The sequence below is a fragment of the Hippopotamus amphibius genome, chromosome 2 (genome assembly GCF_030028045.1).
Source record: "Hippopotamus amphibius kiboko isolate mHipAmp2 chromosome 2, mHipAmp2.hap2, whole genome shotgun sequence".
In the NCBI taxonomy this organism is placed as follows: domain Eukaryota; kingdom Metazoa; phylum Chordata; class Mammalia; order Artiodactyla; family Hippopotamidae; genus Hippopotamus; species Hippopotamus amphibius.
The window spans coordinates 55254134-55275699 of NC_080187.1; the positions used below are offsets into that span (position 1 = coordinate 55254134).

The following is a 21566-nucleotide window of genomic DNA, read 5'->3' on the forward strand; positions in this document are numbered from 1 at the left end:
TAAGATTACTAGAGGTAGTAAGAACTAAAGGTAAACAACAGTCTACAGTTCCTAAATGATGAATCATAAGACAAAAAAGGACACAGATCTTATCAAAACTTGCCTCTGACAGGATACTAAATCATATGGCTTCTCTAAAACAATCGGATCAGAAAGTCTCCTGCCTCTCAAGTAGGTGGGTCCCAAGGCATGCTGGAGCAAAAGTGCATAATGCCACAGGATACATGTAACTCACCTTCTTCGAATATCAATTATTGTGTTTGGAGAAAACCATTATTTTAAAATATTAGAACATTATTATGGAGAAAGCATATTGCACGAAGTTTGGAAAAAACCAAAAAGCAGAAAACTCTAAATGAGTATAATTAACAAGTAAATGAGAACATCTTACAATCAGGTATTTCAAAAATTGTATCATAAAACCTCTCCATTAACTGATATTTTTATAAAACCCACAGTATTTCCTGGAACTTCCCTGATGGTCCAGTGGTTAAGACTCCATGCTCCCAATGCAGGGGGCACAGGTTTGATCCGTGGTTGGGGAACTAAGATCCCACATGCCACAAGGCTCAGCCAAATAATAAATAAATATATATTAAAAAAAAAAGATCCCATCAAAACAAAAAACCAAAAAAATTAAAAAGCAAGCAAACAAACAAACCCACAGTATTTCCTAAAAGGATGCCATTAAGTTAACAAGCTCAACAGCACAACCGTACCTGGCATTACTAAAACTAGAGGACAGGCAACTGCACAGATGGGAATTTGCCTAGAGGAAGGAGAAATCCACTAGCTAATCTCTATCACACAGATCATCAAAGGCCCAAGCAAGACTGTTAGAGAAAGCTGCTACAAGGATGAAAAGGTCTCTTCACAAGTAGTCAGAATATAGTATAGGACATAGAGGCAAACCTTATTCTCAATAATTTAACTCCGTTTCAACGTTTTTCCTCTTGGGGAAAATGTCATTACCTTTTGCAGGAGCAGAAATGGAGGGATAAAAAAATATCTCAAGTTTTTAAAAGCCAATATTTTCTATTTACAAAAGGCTTTTACCACTATCTTCCTTTCAGAATTGCATTTTTGTCTGAAAAGCAATTAAGCAGAAATTCTTATCAAATCTGAACAAAAACAATGGAGTATTTTCTAAAGAACAGAATATCTGACTAAACCTGGAGACTCTGGTGGCCGAGGGGCTTCATCTCAGCTGGGGAGCGAAGAGCTGCCGGCGGCCGCGGATCTCACAGCCGCTCGGGGTTTTTAGAACTTCAGCTATAAAAATGGGCAGGATTTTCCTTGATCATATCGGTGGTACCCGTCTGTTTTCCTGTGCAAACTGTGATACGATCCTGACCAACCGCTCAGAACTCATCTCCACTCGATTCACTGGCGCCACTGGCAGAGCATTTCTTTTTAACAAGGTAGTTAACCTGCAGTACAGTGAAGTTCAAGACCGGGTCATGCTCACTGGCCGCCACATGGTTCGAGATGTGAGCTGCAAAAACTGCAATAGCAAACTGGGATGGATCTATGAGTTTGCCACTGAAGACAGCCAGCGTTATAAGGAAGGCCGTGTGATCCTAGAACGTGCTCTAGTTCGAGAAAGTGAGGGCTTTGAGGAGCATGTACCATCTGATATCTCTTGAAGAAAAAAGAGATAAATCCATCTTTTCCCAGGTCTTCTTCACTGAAAACAAAAATCTACTTACATACACTGTCACCTTAGCATCAGAGTCGGATACATGAACTGTGGAACAAGAGGTTGTGAGAATCTATGATGGAACCTTTCTTTTTCTTTCTTTTTTTTTTATTTTCTATTTTCCATCCAACAGCAGTGTGTAGAGAGAATATTATGCAGATGCCGTTAATTTTTTTTCCCTATGTTTACATCTTGAGGCAGAATAGTCTATCTGCAGCTACATGGTGGGCTATGTGAGGAAAAAAATCTGGGCTGTTAGAGTGAAAAAGTGTTTTATGTAAATTTTGAAAGGAAAATGTGTCAAGAGCATGGTTTTTAAATTTATTTGGGCTTCATTTTAAACCTTTTTTTTTTTTTTACACCCAGTTATTTCACTTGATTTGCTAGCTTCAGAGAAGAGATCCGAATTTGTGACCAGCGCTAAAGGTTCAGTGTTAGTATGGCTTGTGCTGGCCATTGTGCCATATCCTTGTTGGAGATGAACCGTAGCATCAGAGCCCATTCTTCCTTGTCAGTCTTGACCCAAAGATGTCACCATTCCTAGTTATTTGTCACCACATAATTGGTGTTGATTGGAAACTTTTCCTGATATGGGGCGGAACTGCTTGGTTGTCTTTTCCATGTAACTTAAGCATAGTAATATAAATAAAGTAATAGTTGGATGTTAAAAAAAAAAAAAAAAAAAGAACAGAATATAAGGTCATCTTATACAGTATAAGATAATTTTTAAAGGACTTTTTGTTAATGCTATATTTAGTCCTACATATCACTGATTCTTGCCTCTTCCTTTAACGGAGATGTAAAGATATCAATATGATTGGTTTTTAAAAATATTGCAAATATGTGCATAAAGGCTGTCAATTAATCTAAGCAAAATATCTGAGCTGGCATTTTATGGCCTGCTATAACCCTCCATATCATTTAGATAGGCATCCGACAGTGTGGCTCTCCTATACTACTGAGTTCAACTACCATACCTTTGGGGAGGGGGGAGAGGCACACTTGTTAAGTTCTTGGGCGTTTAAGAAATGTACCAAATTTTTCCAACCCTGATCGTGAGCTTCTAAGAGACAAAGTCAGGACTTGTACCCAGGTCTTCTAATTCCAATTCCACTTCTCTTTTTTGTGGCATTATAGGGTCATCTTTAATAAGCCTAAACTCCACCACTGTGGGGCTATGCTGAATCCCACACATTTTTGTATGCCGTAGGAGCGGCACCAACTATAAAAGATGCTAGTGTTCTCTGTGAAGCATAATAACTTAAGCCAATAACTTATGTTGACAGCATTTTCTTTTAACTGGGGGGTTGGGGTTGGGGGTAGGGGGGTGGGAGATGGGACAATAACCTGGGACTATAACAGCAAATAAAAACCAAATGCTACCCAGCCTTCAAACAAAGCTCAAATACATTTCTCCTACCATGACATCTTCCCAGCACCTCTCAGTAACTCTGTGCTCCCATTCGTAAAGTACCTTGCCCATACTCTGAATGGAGTTTGTCTTATTTGTATATGTCTGTCTGTCCATCTAGACAGGAAGCTCCTAAAAGACAGTAGGCTCGTATACATTTAGAGGTAAGGGCTTTAGCACTAAAAACTCTCCTGCAATTAAAAAAATACAAATATGAAGAATGAGTAAATGAATGAGGCATAACTGAAGACACAGTAGGTCTCTCTACTCCCACAGCAGCCTGTAGCTAATTCTGCTGGTTACCTTTCCTCTTGCAAACAGTTAACCCTAAAAGTTGCTTAACACTAGGCCAGATAATCTACAGAAAGTAAGGATACAGTAATTCTTGTCCCAGAGATGCTCATCAGTCTAGCTGAAGGGTAAGACACACAGCTAAAACCAAGAACCACTTAAGAACAAAGAGCCAGAAGTAGCAGATATATAACCAGATAGATGTGATTTCTTGGAAAGCATGCTTCTATTTCTGGAAGGAAGAAAGTGATCTATAAAAGTGACTCTATTATTATTACCTACTGTCCCTTTGCACTAAGGTCCCAACTAGGGAGACAATGAAGAAAGATGATGTGAACTGTAAACTGTTTCTGATTCACTCCAAGAAGGCTGTGGCATCAAAAAGCACTTCTGATTACTATTAATCTCCCACAGTCCTCTCTAAAACCTCTGTCATTAATTAAGTTGGATGTGTCTTACTTTAGATTTTCTGTGTGAAATCTCACTAGAGGTCTAGGCCCCAATTTCTGAGAGGTTTACGGACCCTTTCCTACATGGACATCACTCTACCTCACATTCAACCTGCTCAAACCAAATCACAAAATATTTATAATTTGTAGATGAAATACTGCTTTTCATTAGTCACAAGGTACAAACTCTCTTTTGCATCTGCAGTCCCAAAACGAGTAAGTAGAATTTATAAATTTCTTTGGACAGCCAAAGATTTGTTTGACTTGCCAAATACCATCTGGGGTTATTGGTGCAATTCCTCAGTAGTTTAACAGATCACATGCTTTTTTGGGGGGGGGGGGGATGGGGGACTATAATCACATATGGAAAATATCTCAACAAAATTTGATGTTCTGTATAATGCTGTGCTAGTGATATTCCAGACTTAAGAATGACCGAGTCTGATGTGTGAGAATTTAAAAATAGCTATCTTTTTCCTTTTGAGATGGTGGTCAAGTTTGCTTCCTGGATATTGGCAGTTATGTCAAGGGCGTCTATAACATAAGGTGCTGCCCAACACAAACTGAGGAAACACAGAGGAACAGAATTTCGATTTTTAAATGAGTACAACCTATGAAAAAACTAACCTGGTAACATGGCTTAGAGAGTTATCAGGGACCTTTGCTCCCTTATCATGCTAGTTGACAAAGCTGAAGATATATGAAAAACAACACTTGGGGTTTTGATTCTTTCAATAGCCGACAAGAATGCTACCATTTTATACTCCTAATCAGGTAGCTGAAGAACCAACAGCAATGTACTATTAATAGAAAGACACAATCATGGTTTTTACACATTCTTTTAATATTGTATTCACATTCAAATTTAAGGGCTAGACATATAAATGTATTATAGAAAAGCTGTCATTGTCAGAAAGTGACTGCTAGATGAAAAACAACCCTTGAACACATCTTTTAGATAAAACTTCCTATTCCAATAGAAATCTTCAAAGCATAGCATGTCACAGAAATAAGTAATTTTAGAGAAAATAGGGACTTCCCTGGTGGTGCAGGGGGCCCAGTTTCGATCCCTGGTCAGGAAACTAGATCCAACATGCATGCTGCAACTAGAAGTTCGCATGCCACAACTAAGGAGCCTGCCAGCTGCAACTAAGACATAGTACAACCAAGTAAATAAATAAAATAAATATTAAAAAAAGGAAATAGTCCTGCCTCCTCATTAATAATGTAAGATAACAACAGAAATAAGCCTGAAACCTAATTCTCAATGCACAGTTCTTCCACTGCACTCATTTAACAATGTTTTCTAAGTATATTAAGTGCCCTACATATGAACGAGTTCCATTCCAAGACCACATTTGTAAGTCCAATTTGCTTGTAAGTCCAACAATTAGCTTAGGTACCAGCTTTTACAGATAATGCCAGACACGGGAACTAACTTACGTGACTGGACATGCAAACGCATGTTCACACCTTTGAAAGTTTGCAACTTGAAGGTTTGTATGTAGGGGACTTACTATACCTTCTCTCCTCAGGGCACTGTGTTAGATATAAGGGACCCTCTCTCTCAAGACATTCCCCATGAAAGGATACAGAAAAAGTGCATTATACAGAATTAAACAATAACGATATTCAGTAAAACCATTACTCTTGGCTACCAAAAACCAAAGCAAAGGAGTGACTAAATTGGTAGATGCAAGTATAATGGTATCAAATGTTAACAGATTAAACACTCCAATTAAAAGGCAGACGTTGTCAAAATGGATAAAAAAACAAGACCCAACTACTGCAGACTGCCATAAAACTGCCAACTAGACTGCTATAAGAAACACATTTTCAATACAGAGACACATATGGGTGGAAAGTAAATGGATGGAAAAAGATAACACATAGGGAAAACAGTAAGTATGTAAAAGCTGTAATGGCTAATTTAACATCAAAAAAAGGAAACTTCAAGACCAAAAATAAAGAACATTTCATAATAATAAAAAGGTAACTTCATGTTGATAAAAAGTTCATACACCAGAAAAACATATCAATCATAAATGTGCATATACCTTGCAGCAGATATTCAAAATAAATGAAGTAAAACTAATATAGCGAAAGGGAGAATAGATAATTCTTCAATCATAGTTGGATATTTGAATTTCTCTTTCTCTCTTAGCATCTGATAGAACGACATAGAAAAAAACAAAAAACAAACAAAAAAACCCCACTGAACAACACTATCTACCGCTTTGACTTAATTTCTATTTATAGAACACTACATCCAACAACTGCCGAATACACATTCTATCAAATATACATAATATGTTCACCAAGACAGACCATATATGCTGAGCCACAAAATAAGGCTCAGTAAAAAAAACTTTAAGAAACTGAAATTGTATAGAATAGACCCTCTCTGATGAAAATGGAATTAAATTATACATCAATAACATTAAGAAATCAAGAAAAACTCTGTGTTTTTGGAAATTTAGAAATTAAACAATCCATTTGTATATAATCCATGGGTCAAAATACAAACAATTTTAGGAAACATTTTGAACTGAATAATAATTAAAACACAACATATTAAAATGTGTGGGATTCAGCCAAAGCAGTGCTTAGGGGAAAACTTTCAAACTTTAAATACTTACATTAGAAAAGAAAAAAAGGTCTATAGTGATAGCTCAGACCTTACTTAAGCATAGAAAAAGAAGAGCAAAGTAAATCCAAAGAAAGCAGATAATAAAAATAAAAGCAGAAATATGTTAAGTAGAGGACATAAACAAAACCAAAAGATTTTTTTGCAAAAAACAATAAAACTGATAAATCCTAACAGGACTAATAAAGAAAAAAAAGAGAGAACACAGATTGTCAATATCAAGATTGAAGGAGGTGTGATCACTAATATCCTACAGACATTAAAAACAAATAAGGGAACATTATGAACAACTTAATACCAAAAACTTTGACAACTTGGGTAAAACAGACAAATTCCTTGAAAAATATAATTTACCAAAATGGATACAGATGAAACAGAAAATTTGAACATCCCTCTATCTATTAAAGGAATTGAATTAATCATCTAAGACCCTCCCACAAAGAAACTCCAGTCTTGGACAGTTTTACTGGTGAGTTCTAGCAAGCACTTTTACAAGATATAATATTCATCTTACATTAACTCATTCAGAAAATAGAGGAGGAAACACCTCATAGTTGTTTTACAGGGCCAGCCTAACATTAAAACCAAAATCCGACAAAGAAATTACATAAAAGGAAATCACAGACCACCATCTATCATAAATAAAATCCTTTACAAAGTATTAGAAAGTTGAATCCAATGATACATAAAAAGAAAAATACATTATGACCAAATAGGGTTTATCTTAGGAATGCGAGGTTAGTTTAACATTAAAAAAATCAATCAAAGTAACATACTGTCAGTATAAAGGAGGAAAATCATATGATCATTTGAATAGTCACAGAGAAATCATTAGACAAATGATTTCATGATAAAACTTTCAGCAAAATTCTTCAATCTGATAAAAGTATCTACAAAAAAACTCACAAGTAACACTGTACTTAATATTGCAATATTAAGTGTTTTCCCTGTGTTACTGGGAATAAGACTGAGAGACTCACCCTCACCACTTCTAATTAACACTGTACAGAATGTCCTAGCCACTGTAATAAGGCAAGAAAAAGAAAAGCATGCAAATCCAAAAGGAAAAATTAAAACACACTGTATTTGCAGATTATATGATTGTTTTTGAAGAAAATCCTAGCAAATTTACAAAAAGAACTTTTAGAACTAAGTAGTGAATTTAATAAGGTCATATGATATAAGGTAAATATAAAAAAGTCGACTGTGTATCTAGATGCCAGCAACAAACAATTTGAAAACAGTTTTTAAAAATTTCAATTAATCATCAACAAACAAAATATTTTGAAATAAACTTTAAAAGTTTACAAAATATCCAAACAGAAGGTTGCTAAAAGAAATTAAAAAGCACTTAAGGAAACTAGGAGATAGACTATGTTCATAAATTGGAAGACTCAATATTGTTAAATTGTCAAATTTCTCAAAATTGTTCTATAGTTTAAACACAATCCCAATCCTACCACACTTTTTAATAGAAATTAACAAGCATAAACTTTATATAGAAAGGTAAAGGACCTAAAATATGCAAAGCAATCTTGAAAAACAATGACAGAGTTAGAAGACATACTACTTCAAGATACACTACAAAATTACAATAATCAAGACTGTGGTACTGGCAAAAAGACTGAAAAACAGATCAATGGAACAGAAGAGTGTTGAGTCCCAAATTATACAGCCAACTGATTTTTGACAAAGGTGCCAATACAATCTATATGGGAAAGGGAAGTTTTAAAACAAGTAATGTTGAAATAATTAGGTATGTATATGGAAAAAAAGAAACCTCGATTCCTACCTCACACTACACATAAAATATTAAATCAAGATTGGATCATAAGCCTAAGTATGAAAGCTAAACATGAAAGCTAAAATTATAACTAGAAGAGAACACAGGACGGTCTTGCCTTGTGAGTAGGCAAAGGTTTATTAGTGATAATACAAAAAGCAGTAATTATGAAAGAAAAAAATTGTTAAATTAGACTTCACCAAAACAAAACACTCTGCTCAAATATATTAACATAATGAACAGTCGAGCCACAGACTGGGTTTTCATATGTGTAAAATATAGACCTAACAAAGGACTAGAATCCAGGATATATAATAGCCCAATAAAAGATGGGCAAAAGATTTTAACACACACACTTCACAAAGGAAATATATATAGAAAGCATAGCACATAACAAAGTGCTCAACATCATTAGTCATCAGAAAAATGCAAATTAAAACCACAATGAGATACCACTATACACCCACTAGTATGTCTAAACTTACAAAGACTGACAACATCTTATGCTGGTGAGGATGTGGAACAAATGAACACTCATACATTACTGGTGGGAGTACAAATGGTACAACCATTGTGGGAAAATGTCTGGCAGTTGTAAAACTAAACATATGATGTAGCAATTCCACTTCTAGTTACTACCCAAGAGAAATAAACACATATATTCACAAAAAGACTTGTACAAGTATGTTCACTGAAGTTTTACCATAACAGCTACAAACTGGAAACAGACCAGCTATCCACCAATAGAACAGATAAACAAACTGTGATCTATGCATACAAATGGAATCTTACCCAGCACTAAAAAAGTAATGGCTACTGAAATACCCAGCACTAAAAAGGTAACAGCTACTGAAATACCCAGCACAGATGACTCTCAAAATATAAATGCTAGGTGAAAGACGCCTTACACAGAAGAGTATATGCTACATGGTTCCATTTATATGACCTTTTAGAATAGGTAAAACTAATCTATGAAAGGGAAAAAAATGAGAACAATGGCTGCCTCTGGGAGGTGCAGGTGAGGATTTACTGGGACGAGGCAGGAGGAAACTTTCTGGGATGATGGTAATGTTCTATATCTTAGTAGGGTTTTGTTGCACAGGTATATGCATTTGTCATCAAGTAGTACCCACAAGATCTGTGTATTTCGTTGTGTGTAAATTTACTTGAAAAGAAAATACTACAAACAGTGAACTAGCTAATGATGTGCATGATAACATATTTGGGGACAAGCATACCAAAGTCTGCGGCCTTCTTTGAAATGTGTTAATAAAAAGAGGGATTGATGGATGGATAGAGGAATGGCTAGTTGGCTAAGCATGTGATACAGCAAGTACTGTAGAACCTAGGTGACGTATGTGATGTTCACAGGAAAATTCTTGTTGGTTTCAAATAAAATTTTTGTTTCAAATAAAATGTTGGAAGAAAAACAACTAACATCATCTCTTTTTATGATGACTAAGATTATATCCTAGGTTGGACTACCAATGTTAAGGATCCTGGTCACCATCTACGAAAATCTGATTGACCAAGGGAGGAAGTAAAAGTGAACAATATATAAAGTGAGGGGCAGTGGGGTGGGGTGAAGAGGGTATTGGAGCCAACGCCCAGAAAAGCAGGAGGTTCTGAGGCCTGTGAGAAATAAGGCCAGGGCAGCAAGGCAGGGGACCGTCACTTTCAGGCCTTCTTAGGTTGCTTTGCTTTCTTTGTTACTCTGCAAGTCTATCAAAGTATCTTCTGGGTCTGGTACCCAGCATTACCTAGCACTCTAGCTTTTCCAAGACACAGAAGGACATAGTTGGAGGATTTAAAGTCATTGATGGAGGGGAAAAAAAAGAGGAAGGAACGGAAATGAATTAAAAATTCCACAGGGAGAAGGTATGACTCACCCACTTCTTGATGGCTAACTACCCTTTTAAATTGCATCTTGTGAAAACAGCCAAGGAGCATTAAAGACTGAATGCAAAACTGCTCTGCGCAAGGCTGATTAAAAAGGAAGAAAACTATTTTAAAAGGTTGCTCTGAGTTATCTGGCAACATTTGCATTCTGGTGAATGGGTGACTCAGACCGCACTACCGGTCCTTTTCATCTCCAGAGCTATGATTTTTAGAGGATGATAGTCACCAGTAATTGATGCTCTCTGGAGACTACTGCAGTCTGTCTAGCTGATAGTAATGAGTGATTATCACTTTGCTTGATTTAATGAGCTTTCACAGAAACCATACCTGCTTTGTCCTTGACCTCTCTGTTCAGCTTTTCAATGTTTCCATCAGCAAGGATATAATATACTGCTTGCTACTAACCTGCCATAAATAATAAATAAGTTCACCTTGTTAGGGCTTTTCCTTACCCTAACTCTTAATCTTTTAAGAAAAAAGCAAAACTTTAATCAGATGAGACACATGATAGCAAAGCAGGGACACACTCCAGCTCACAGTAGAACCTGACCCTAATTTGAACAAAGAATTTTAACCTTAAATATGGTCCACTCATCTGTCACAATACATAACTTTTAACCTAATTTAAAATTAATCTTAAAAAAAAAAATCTATCTATGCCAAGCTAGTCAAAGTCAGTATTACATCTGTGTAGTTGTACTAGTATCAACTAATAGTAAAACAAACATGAAATTCACCACCTTACAGCTGAGAGAGGTGGGCCACACTGGGTAACCAAAACAGTTTTCATGAATACCATGTACAAGAGAACTTACAGAACAGCAAGGTAAATATCTCATCCAAAAATTTTGAAGAAAACGTTATGCTCAAAACACAGCATCTCTGGGCTGCTCTATATTTTGCAAAGATGTCAACACTTGAAAATCGTTTTCTATGTCTCTAGCTCTATAATACAAACCAGACAACTATTTCCTCAAATTATACAAAGTTTCCCTAAAAAACAAATACCAGGGACTTCCCTGGTGGTGCAGTGGTTAACAATCTGCTTGCCAATGCAGGGGACACGGATTCGAGCCCCGGTCCCGGGAGATCTCACATGCCGTGGAGCAACTAAGCCCCGTGCGCCACACTGCTAAGCCTGTGCTCTAGAGCCCATGAGCCACAACTACTGAGCCCACATGCCACAACTACTGAAGCCCCCACGCCTAGAGCTCGTGCTCCTCATCAAGAGAAGCCACCACAATGAGAAGCCTGTGCACCACAATGAAGAGCAGCCCTGGCTCACTGCAACTAGAGGAAGCCTGCATGCAGCAACAAAGACCCAATGCAGCCAATAAATAAATAAATTTATAAAACAAACAAAAATCAACTCTATTGTAAGTAGTTGACAGTAAAAAAAAAAATTCACCTCAACAAAGCACACAATACCACAAATTGGCTTTTTCCAAATTATCTCATAAAATAGAGACCAGGAGAAAAAAGCAAAACATGTCAAGCATGGGTTGGCAGGATTCAGTGTAGCATTTATGGATGGTTTTATAGCTCCCATATTGTACTTTTATTGCTTCCCAAGAGCCATTCATGATATCTGTTGCAATGAAGACTCAAAACACATATAAATTTTTATCCGAAAGTAAAGTGTTTATTGCCCCCTTGAGGTAAATTCAAGAACAGAAACAAAACAATGCTGGCTCTGCCTAGTCCATTAGAGAAAGAGGCTTTCTTCTTTAAAGGGCTTTTTCTACACACATATCGTGATCTGAGCTTATAGTATAAAACTCTATTTTCACCTCCCTCCCACCCCCCCGCCAATAAAAAAGACAATTTACAAACACCACTAGGCACTGGACCATTTCTGCAAAAACAAAGCTAAAACTTCACACAAAGAATATAGCAAAATTTTTAAAGTTTCAATTGATGAGAATGTCAAACTAACTGCATGCTAAAAATTCAATATGCAGATCTTCAGTTGGCCTAGCTCACAAGACCCAGGCGAGCCAAGCTGTAGACTGAAAAGCTCTGTGGCAAACTTTCATGGGGGGGCAGGGTGGGGACAACACACAAGTCCAAGATATTTAGGACTCAAATCCACTTAATGTGCAAAGTCTGCAACATGAGAACAGCTGCACTGCGAAAAGAATATATAATACACAAACGTGGGTAGAAAAATGTGATGGTCTGAATAGATTATTCTGTGAGGGAATTCTCAAGAGTTCAATGGATTTTAGTCAGTGACCCTCCAAGGTACTGCTGCCATTCTAATATCACCGGGCTTTGAACTAATTAAGGTTGTTTTTCCTCCAACTGCATTTGATTCTAAGCTATCATCTGATTTTCAGTATTATTAGGAAGAATGCAATGGATTACTCCTCTAAAGTTTGAAAGACTTCAGTGTTTTACTCAGCATGACTCATATTCATGAATGATCAAGGTTCTGAATGAGCAGTAAAAATACAGTCCTATCTCATCCTGCTACTAAAGGCCCTGGAGGACGGAGAGATCACCCTGGCCAGCTGTTGTTCAAAGTCAAGATTCATGGACATAGAATTAACCTGTCGCATCCTCTAGTGGCAATCACACAAAGTAGGCTGCTCACGCACACTCTCCAGCTGCGGAACTCTCTACCCAGGCCCCTCAAACTACCCTTGAGATTTATTCAAACTTATGAAAAAGTCTCTCTACCCTTTTCATTTTTACCAACCCAAAGGAGAGCAAAAGAAGTTAAGGGGATAGGATAAGTAGGGAGAGCATAAAAAGATGGCCCTGTCCCCAATCCAAGAGGCAGCCCTACCTAGGTCATGAGCTGTCAATATATGACCAACAGATCGATCATTCAAAATTCATTCACATGTTTGCTCATGGCTACTATGTGCCAAGAATGGTTTTAATTACAGGGTAATGAAAGTTTCTTCACTGGTAAAACAGGGATAAGTTAAATATTTAATTGAAAGATTTCTTATGAGAATAAGTGAATACTTGATACAATGCCCGGCACTCTGTACACAGAGTAAATGTAACCGTCCTCCTTTACCTCCATGTCCCATGTCCCTTCTTCCTCAGTGCTAACTACTGCCTATGATGACCATCATTCTACCACCTCTCCTATGCATTTATACTTACACAGGCATGTACACAAAAATGATGGGCTCACACTGTAAGAACTGCTCTAAAAATTGCTTTCTCATGGTGCATACCTTGGAGATCTGAAACTCTCCCATAAGGTGATCTTATCCATTTGCATGGCTATAAATACCATCTATGAGCTGATAATCCCCAGTGTTACAATGCCGTCCCAGACGTCTCTTACAAAGCCTATGGACATCCCCACTTGAATGTATTCTAGGCATTTCAAAGTTAATGTAGCCAAAGTAAAACTCTTGATTTTCTCCCACAAACCTGTTCTTCACTCTGTCTTTACCATCTCAGTATGCAGCACAACCCTTGATCACTTCCTACAACCAAAACCTGGGTGTCATCCTTGATTCCTTCCTCTTTATTACCTCCAACCCAATCCAAAGTCTGTCAGTTTCCACAAGAAAATACAGCTCTAATCCAACTATCCTTTTCTGTCATTACTGTCACCACCCTCATCTGAGCTGGGGTGGATACAACAGTCTTCCACCTGGTTTCCCACTTCCACTCTTGCACCCACCAGCCACACAATAGCCAGAAAGACCTTCTTACTTACAAACCTGAACACATCAGTCTCCTGCTTAAAATCATTCATCTACTTCCTGCTGCTAATTCAGAAGTTTTTAAGTCCTCAAAAGCATGTATAATCTGGCCCACACCTAATTTTTCAAGCTTCCCTCATAACATCTGCTCCCTTGTTCACTGGAATCTAGCACCCTGGCCTCTTCTCTGTTCCTGGAATACCTCAAGTTCTTCCCCATTTCAGTGCCTCTGTCTTATTTTTTCTGTGCTTGGTCCTTATACTTGAGGTCTCAGCTTAAACGTCACCACTTCATGTAGAGAATCAGCCTACGTATGCTCCATCTCCAGCAGTCTATCTCCATCACAGCACTTACTGTTTATTTGTTGAACCAGTAGAATGTGAGCACCGTGAGGGCAAGGAAAACACCTGTCTTGCTCACCGTGCTGTTCCCAGTGCCCAAAGCAGTGCATGGTCCCTAGTGGGCCTTCAGTCAACGTTCAGTAAATAAGCGGGACTAGTACACTGTAACTTAGCCCCAGGTGTTCCTGAAATTTCTGAAAATACAAACTATTTGAGACTTTCACTTCTTAAATCATTGAACCATATATGAAACCTTCATACTCTTCTCGCTAAAAATTGAGATGAGGTATCAAAAGAAAGCATAATTGTCTTCTGTTTTATCAACTAGAATCTGAAATGAATAAATGATCCCATTCATAAACAGAAATGATTTAATAGTTATTAAATAGTAATAGAACAATAACTTTTAAATAATAGTCACTTGTTTTGTTAATTTCATAGCAGATAAATGTTTCAGATTAAGAGCACCTCCCAGTGCTCTCTTTGGGTGGGCTCACCTAGCCCAATCAAAGCTACTCCTGAAGTTTAGACCAGCCTAAGGCCAAAAAGATCTGCACAGTGATTTTGGTTTTTCTTTTTTTTCCTTTCTTTTTATTCTTTTGCACAGTGATTTTGTGAGAATATTAATGTCAGTGGACCATGCTCACTTTTTAAAAACATAATCCTTTTTCCCACAAAACAGAAGTAACTATAAGAACTAGGACTGCCTCAGATGATGAATGTTAACTTATCGTGGCCATCATTGCATGACATATGTGAAATCAAATCATTATGCTGTACACTCTAACTTATACAGTGCTGAATGTCCATTATATCTCAATAAAGTTAGGAAAAAAGATATTTAACCTTACAATCCATGAAAAGTATGCAAATAAAAAGAATGACATCCTCTCCTCTCCCTCCCCCAAAGAACTAGGAATACAGACATAGAGCAAGAAGGATTCTCATAGACTGCTGCTAGGAGGATAAGCCAACAACCACGTTGGTGAATATGATAAAATAAGGATTTCTTACTTGACTGCCTCGTAAATATTGTTGGAGGTATGTCCTGATAAGGCATCATGTAAATTTCGAATAAAATAATCTCTGTATTCTTCTGGAAGGGCCATAAATGTTCCACCCATCACAATAAATTCCACTTTATCCACACTGTGACCAAGCTGTTTTAACTGAAAGACATAAATTCATCATCATTAGAAAGATAAAGTCAACTACCCTAAGAGGGTTATTGCAAATTTCTAATTTTACTTTGCTGTGTTCTCATCAGTATAGTTTAAAAATGAGAAGCAAAATGTGAAGCAAATTCTATGACTAAAAAAAAAATAGACCCCAGGATCTGGAAAAAAAAAATTATCACTCAAATAAGGAGGAAGACTGAGAATTAAAAATAACAAGAAGTCTGACATCAACTTACAGAATTAAGTGAAAATTTAAAAACACAGAGAATATAAATTAGAGAGCAGCAAAGCAAATATAATAATACAACATATAATAGAATGAACAAATATTTATTGATTATGTATTTTATGCCAGACTTTGTGGTCAGCACTGGGGACAAAGAAGACTATATGCAACATAATCGGGACTTGATGCAAATGAAAGAAAGAGAACACTAGATCAGAAAGAAACATTAAGAAAGATTAGAAAGAAACATTAAGAAAGAAGTTTTAGATTAAAACTGTAAAGTTTTGAATCAATTGTGAAGATTCTGGGTACTGGTAGCACCTTAAGCCCGGTTTCAGGGGTTAGGAGGGTAGGAAAATAAAATGATATCTCCTCTACTTGGGGGTAGAATGGTACAGATCTTTCAGTTTTTGAACTACAAAAAGCCAAGATTCTAATTTTTAAAAATAGGTATTTAAATTTCTTGCCATATCTTAGGCCTGAGAAAAACTAGGTCAAATAGAACACAAATTATGAACTCTAATGTACTACGTAAAGAGGGTGTCCACACTTAATATGGGCAAAAAGTTACCTTTTAAAATACTTGTTTCTGAAAATGGCAAATAACTTATACATACATACATCTTTATACATATGTAAATCCTTACACACACATAAGCATATGGGCATGCATGTACATACACATGCAAATACATATCTGTAAGTATGTGTATCTAGCTAAAAGAATATTCTATATCTATGGTAGTTTACCAGGGATACACAACTAAACCCTCCTGGTAGCTTTTCCAAAATATCTTGCCGGCACCCTAAACCAAACTTAATCAGAATTCCTGTGGTGAAATCTGGCATGTGTTTAGGAAAAGTCACTCAGGTAATTCCACTGCATTTACAGTTAGGAAAAGAATTACAGCTCTCTGGTAGTTTCTAACATGTTTCAAAACCCACGCTCCTTTTTGGTACAGATAAACATTTCAAACTCTAGTGAAACACTTCAAATGCATTAAATATCATGGCTAGTGAAACACTTCAAATGCATTAAATATCATGGCTAAGGGGACTCTCCAGTGATCCAGTGGTTAGGACTCCACACTTCCACTGCAGGGGGCACGGATTTGGGAGAAAAAAAAAATCATGGCTAAAAAAGAAACTGAAGCAATGGTCAGTTTAGAAACTATGCAGACACCCTGCAGGTGGGGTCCTCTCCTGCAGTTGACAATCCTGACACATATACGCTCAGGTGAGTGATGTGAAAATTAGAACTGGCTGGTGCCCACTAATAATAACAGTGAAGCACAGAAGCAACTTACTGACAATGGTATGTGCTATTTTCCATTAGATTTTCTAGCTGCCCTAGTAGATGTATATGGCCAGTGCTCACACTGTTTTAAATTGGACAAAATAAAATTGTGAAAAAGAAAATCTGTACTAATGTTCAGATTTCTTGAACAGAGCAAGGCCATCTACATAGTGCTTATTTTTAATCAGTTATATTAAGGTATAATTTGGGGGGGGGGGGTGCTGCACCGTGCGGTTTGCAGAGCCCCAGCCACAGCAGTGAAAGCCTGGAATCCTCACCACTAGGCAACCAGGGAACTTCGGAGGTATAATTTATATACAAAAAAATCCACTAGCTTTAACTGTACAATTAAATGAGTTTTGACAAATATTTAGAGCTGTATAACCACCACCACTATACAGAACAAATTCATGTCTCCCAAGAGTCCCTCATCCCCCTGTACAGTCAATTCCCCACTTTCACCCCAGCAAACCAGTCACAATACTGCTCACCCAGCTTATAGAAGCTAAAATTCAATCCATCCACCTATTGTCTAAGACACATCCACATTTTGTAAATTTCATACCATAAATGACTTTCTACAAATTGAAAGAACCTTAGAGACCATAAAATCCTTACAGAAAATAGTAGTCTTTAAAGGAAGCAGTGTTTTTGACCTTGCTAGGTATTGCGAAATAGCCCCCCTCCCTCAGATGGATATTAAAAACTTACAAAGGGGAGAAATACTATTTCAGTTCTTAATTCTGGTTCAACTCAAATCAAGCAATAATACCTTCTAAGTATAAAGAGCTAATGTAAAAATGCTTTTAAAAACCTTACCTGTTCTATTCGGTGTCTTGTCTGTAGGTAAGGGTCATACCTGGCACGGATAGCTCGCATGGAGGTTGGCTAAGAAAAAAGAAAAATATCCTGTTATGCCCACACTGAATTAAGAACAAAAAGTAGTTTCAAAAGGGTTGTATTAAAAATAAAATTCTCTTGGCCTCCTTTCTTCCTTTCTCAGCTTTGTCAGGGTTCAACATAATGGCCTGAAGAGCATCTGGCTGGTCTCCACTTAACAGCAGGCAGCTCCTTAGATCCTAGTTATACTTTTGTGTAAACCCTTATGGAATCCCCAGGGTCACCAAATTGCTACACTGCTCACTGACACAGAGGTGCACACACATTCAAAAGAGTTACTTGATAAAATAACTTTTAAACCAGATCATTAAGTATCAATACAACACAGTTCGTAATGGCCTAACAAAAAGGCTTCATGCTATCATACAATGAAATAGTCTACAGTCGTGAAATAAAACGTGTATAAAATGTTCCTGAAGATTCATTATTAAATGAGAAAGGTAAGGTGCCATGTTTTGATAGACTACTACTGTGTAAAAAGTTAGGATAAAGAATATGTATTGCTTTTATATCTGTATATCACCTTTGAAGGATGTATAGGAAACGGATAATACTGATTGTCTGGTCAGGGGGCTGGAGCAGAAAGGGGTGGCTAGGGGAGAGCGATGAGAGGAAGCCTTTTCACCGAAAGATTCCTTTTGTATTTTTAAAAATTTGAACTATGAAAAACAGGTAAAAAATGAAAATCCATACATAAGAAAAAAAGTCACATGGTTTGCGGGCTGCTGGCTTCTTAAAAAGGCTGGCTGCTTCGAAAGCCTGCTTGCCGGCTTCCTGCTTTCACTCCTGCCCGGACTCTAATCCTGCCCCCACAGAGCTATCAAATAGTCTCTTAAAATGATACTGGATTATGTCATTCCCCTGCTTTAAACCTGGATGGCCTCTCATGACACCTATAACAAACTCCCTGCCCTGGCTTACAAATCCCTGCATCACCTGTCTCCCCAACCTCATTCTCCCCTCATCCACTCTGCTCCAGAGCCCTCACCGTCATTCCGAGCCCGGCTCTGGGTTCCAGCCAGTCTGTTAGGAATGCTCTTTCTTGATATTCTTGAAAGGCTCCTGCTTGTCATTCAAGGCTCAGTTTAAATGTCACCTCCTCAGACCATCCCTTCCTAGCCACCAAGATTGAAGTTTCCACCCTGCTACTATACCTTACTTGACACACTTCCCTGCTTTGCATTTACCAGTACCTGATATTTTTTTCTTGTTTGTTTCTTTACTGTCTGCTCCCCATTTATTAGAATGTAAATTCCACAAGACCTCACCTGTTTCCTCACGGCTGCAGAGGCAGGACAATGTACTGGTGAGGAGTACAGAATTCAAAGTGGGGCCCCGTTACTTATTAGGGGTGTGACTGTGGGCCAGGTGTGTAAGCCTTCTAGGCCCCAGTTTCCTTATCTATAAAACTGGGATAATAATAGTGTCTATCTTTAGAATGCTGCCATAAGGTTTAAAGTCGTAAAGCACTTAGAACAATGTTGACATATATTAATAATAAGTGCTTACATAAGTATTTCTCCAGTGACTAGAACAATATATATAGATTGTCTACTCAGCAAACGTTTGGTGAACAAATAGCTTTTGTAATCAGGAAAAAAATAAAAATAAAAATTTTAAGAAAGCCAGTACTTGTAAAAGCATACTCTTAGTAACATATGCTGTAACACTCCACAGGACAGCCTCACACTACTTTACCTCATATCCAGTATAAGACTGGGTTGAATATTCAAAATCTGAATCAGGTCCACCAGGGCAGTACCTGCCAATACAACAAAGAATGAAGATGTCAGATGCAGAACTTTGTTCAATAGTCTAGTTCAAGTATCTACAGTCTCCATAAAATCCTGATTGGACCAGCTTCATTTTCAAATCCTAACAGAAGATTCTATCTTTGTAGTACCTGCAAATATATACATTTTCTACTAACAAGTAAAAAGATAAACATAGAAGGGAACATTATTAGTCATTTTCAGAGTATTGCAGTCACTATTACTTCAGAAGTTTAAGCTTTTAGGGGCAAATAACAGGGCCTAAGTTTTCCTAAGTTTGGATTGAGACTCACAGTGTTCTCTTGGTAACTACACTTAAAATCTTTCTCCCAATTAATCTTCCCATCTAGAGTTATGCATATTCTTCTGCTACTTTCTCTAATTATCTAAATATAAGAAGTTCCTTCCTTCCTTCCTTCCCTCCCTTCCTTTCAACCCCACCATTTGGCATGCAGGATCTTAGTTCCCTGACCAGGGATCAAACCCATGCCCCCTGCATTGGGAGCACGTAGTCTTAACCACTGGACCACCAGGGAAGTCCCAGGATAAGTTTTTATTCTGATATTTTTCTGATCCTAATTCATTATAAACTTCTGACATTTGGAATTTAGGCAGCTCATATTTCCATGTTTTATTTATCAATTTAACAGAATATCTGTTTTGAGTTCTGTCACTAATTTTTTATTGTATACTGCAACAAATTAAAACCTTTATACATTTCATTTTTAAAGCATTGAAATATCCTATTAATAGGTGCTTGTTTCAAAGAACTAACTTATGAATCTATTAAGTCAGGTTTTAAACATTATCAGTATGTAATGATAAGGCTCTAGGGGACTTAATGGCTCAATTAAAATACACACACATACACAACATTAAAATCATCATACTCACACACATATGTTTCCTGTAAAACTGATGTGTGGACATCTGTGGGGTTTGCACATGACAGCCACAACAGCAATCTATAAAAGGAATATTGATAAAAAAAGCAATTATGAAATAATTCATATAAAAATCTAAAGAGTGGCTATCTCTCAGAAAGCAGGAGAGGAATGCAATCAAAGGGTGGCACACAAGGGGCTTCAAAAGTACTGGTAATGCTGTATTTCTTTAACTGAGCCATGGGTACAAGGCTGATCTCTTTCCAATGTTACTAATCTTCAAAATGTATATATCCATAGTATATACTAGTTTGTATTGCATTTTACAATAAATTAAGTGCAAAATAAGGAATCAATAATTTTTAAAGTCATGGTGATTCTTACTCTCTTGCTCTCTCTGATTTGTTTTACTAAAATAGCCTACAAGAAACCAATTACTTATGCAATTCTATAAAATTATATCTAAACCTAACTTTGTATCTCAAACTCCTCCCACTAAATCTCAATATTTAGAACAGAGGCTATTAAACTAGGAGCTAGACTTCAGAGCATGTCAAAGATATTCTCAGAGGGGTCTGTCAGAGCCCAAGTAGGGTAAGAAGAGTATCTGCTTGAGAAGGAGATGATGGCAGAGTTAGAAGATCAGCTACACATGGGGGCAGTTGGTCAAATAAAGGTACACACTAAGATGAATGCAAGCCAAGTTTCTACTGTCAGAGATGAAAGTTATTTTTAAATTTATTTTATTGAAGTATAGCTGATTTACAATGTGTTAATTTCTGCTGTACAGCAAAGTAATTCAGTTATACACATATATACATTCTTTTTCATAGTCTTTTCCACTATGGTTTATCAGAGGATATTAAATATAGTTCCCTGAGCTATACAGTTAGGACCTTGTTGTTTATCGATCCTATATGTAATAGTTTACATCAGCTAATCCCAAACTCCCAATCCATCCCTCCCCCATGCTCCCTCCCCTTGGCAACCACAAGTCTGTTCTCTCTGTGAGTCTGTTTCTGTTTTGTAGATATGTTCATTTGTATCATATTTTAGATTCCACATATAAGTGATATCATATGGTATTTGTCTTTCTCTTTCTGACTTACTTCACT

The 21566-nt window shown here is 37.1% G+C and overlaps 2 protein-coding genes across 3 annotated transcripts in view; one reads left to right on the top strand and one right to left on the bottom strand.

Annotated features, from left to right (window-relative positions):
- The window catches only part of ELP3 (elongator acetyltransferase complex subunit 3), a 95170-nt gene that overhangs the window by 54740 nt on the left and 18864 nt on the right, over positions 1-21566 (bottom strand). For both annotated transcript variants that reach the window (XM_057722611.1, XM_057722610.1), the window contains exons 4-7: positions 20462-20532; positions 19494-19557; positions 17715-17783; positions 15209-15363 (exon numbers count right to left, since the gene is read on the bottom strand). In XM_057722611.1, the coding sequence (XP_057578594.1) occupies positions 15209-15363; positions 17715-17783; positions 19494-19557; positions 20462-20532 (359 nt within the window). The remainder of the gene's footprint in view (positions 1-15208; positions 15364-17714; positions 17784-19493; positions 19558-20461; positions 20533-21566) is intronic.
- On the top strand, positions 1169-2359 carry LOC130845423 (protein yippee-like 5). Its single transcript, XM_057722613.1, has one exon. It carries the CDS (start codon positions 1281-1283, stop codon positions 1644-1646), a length of 366 nt encoding a protein of 121 aa, XP_057578596.1. The 5' UTR covers positions 1169-1280; the 3' UTR covers positions 1647-2359.

Bases quoted from the DNA above. Each gene is read 5' to 3' on its own strand.
- LOC130845423 (XM_057722613.1), top strand. From the start codon at position 1,281: ATGGGCAGGATTTTCCTTGATCATATCGGTGGTACCCGTCTGTTTTCC.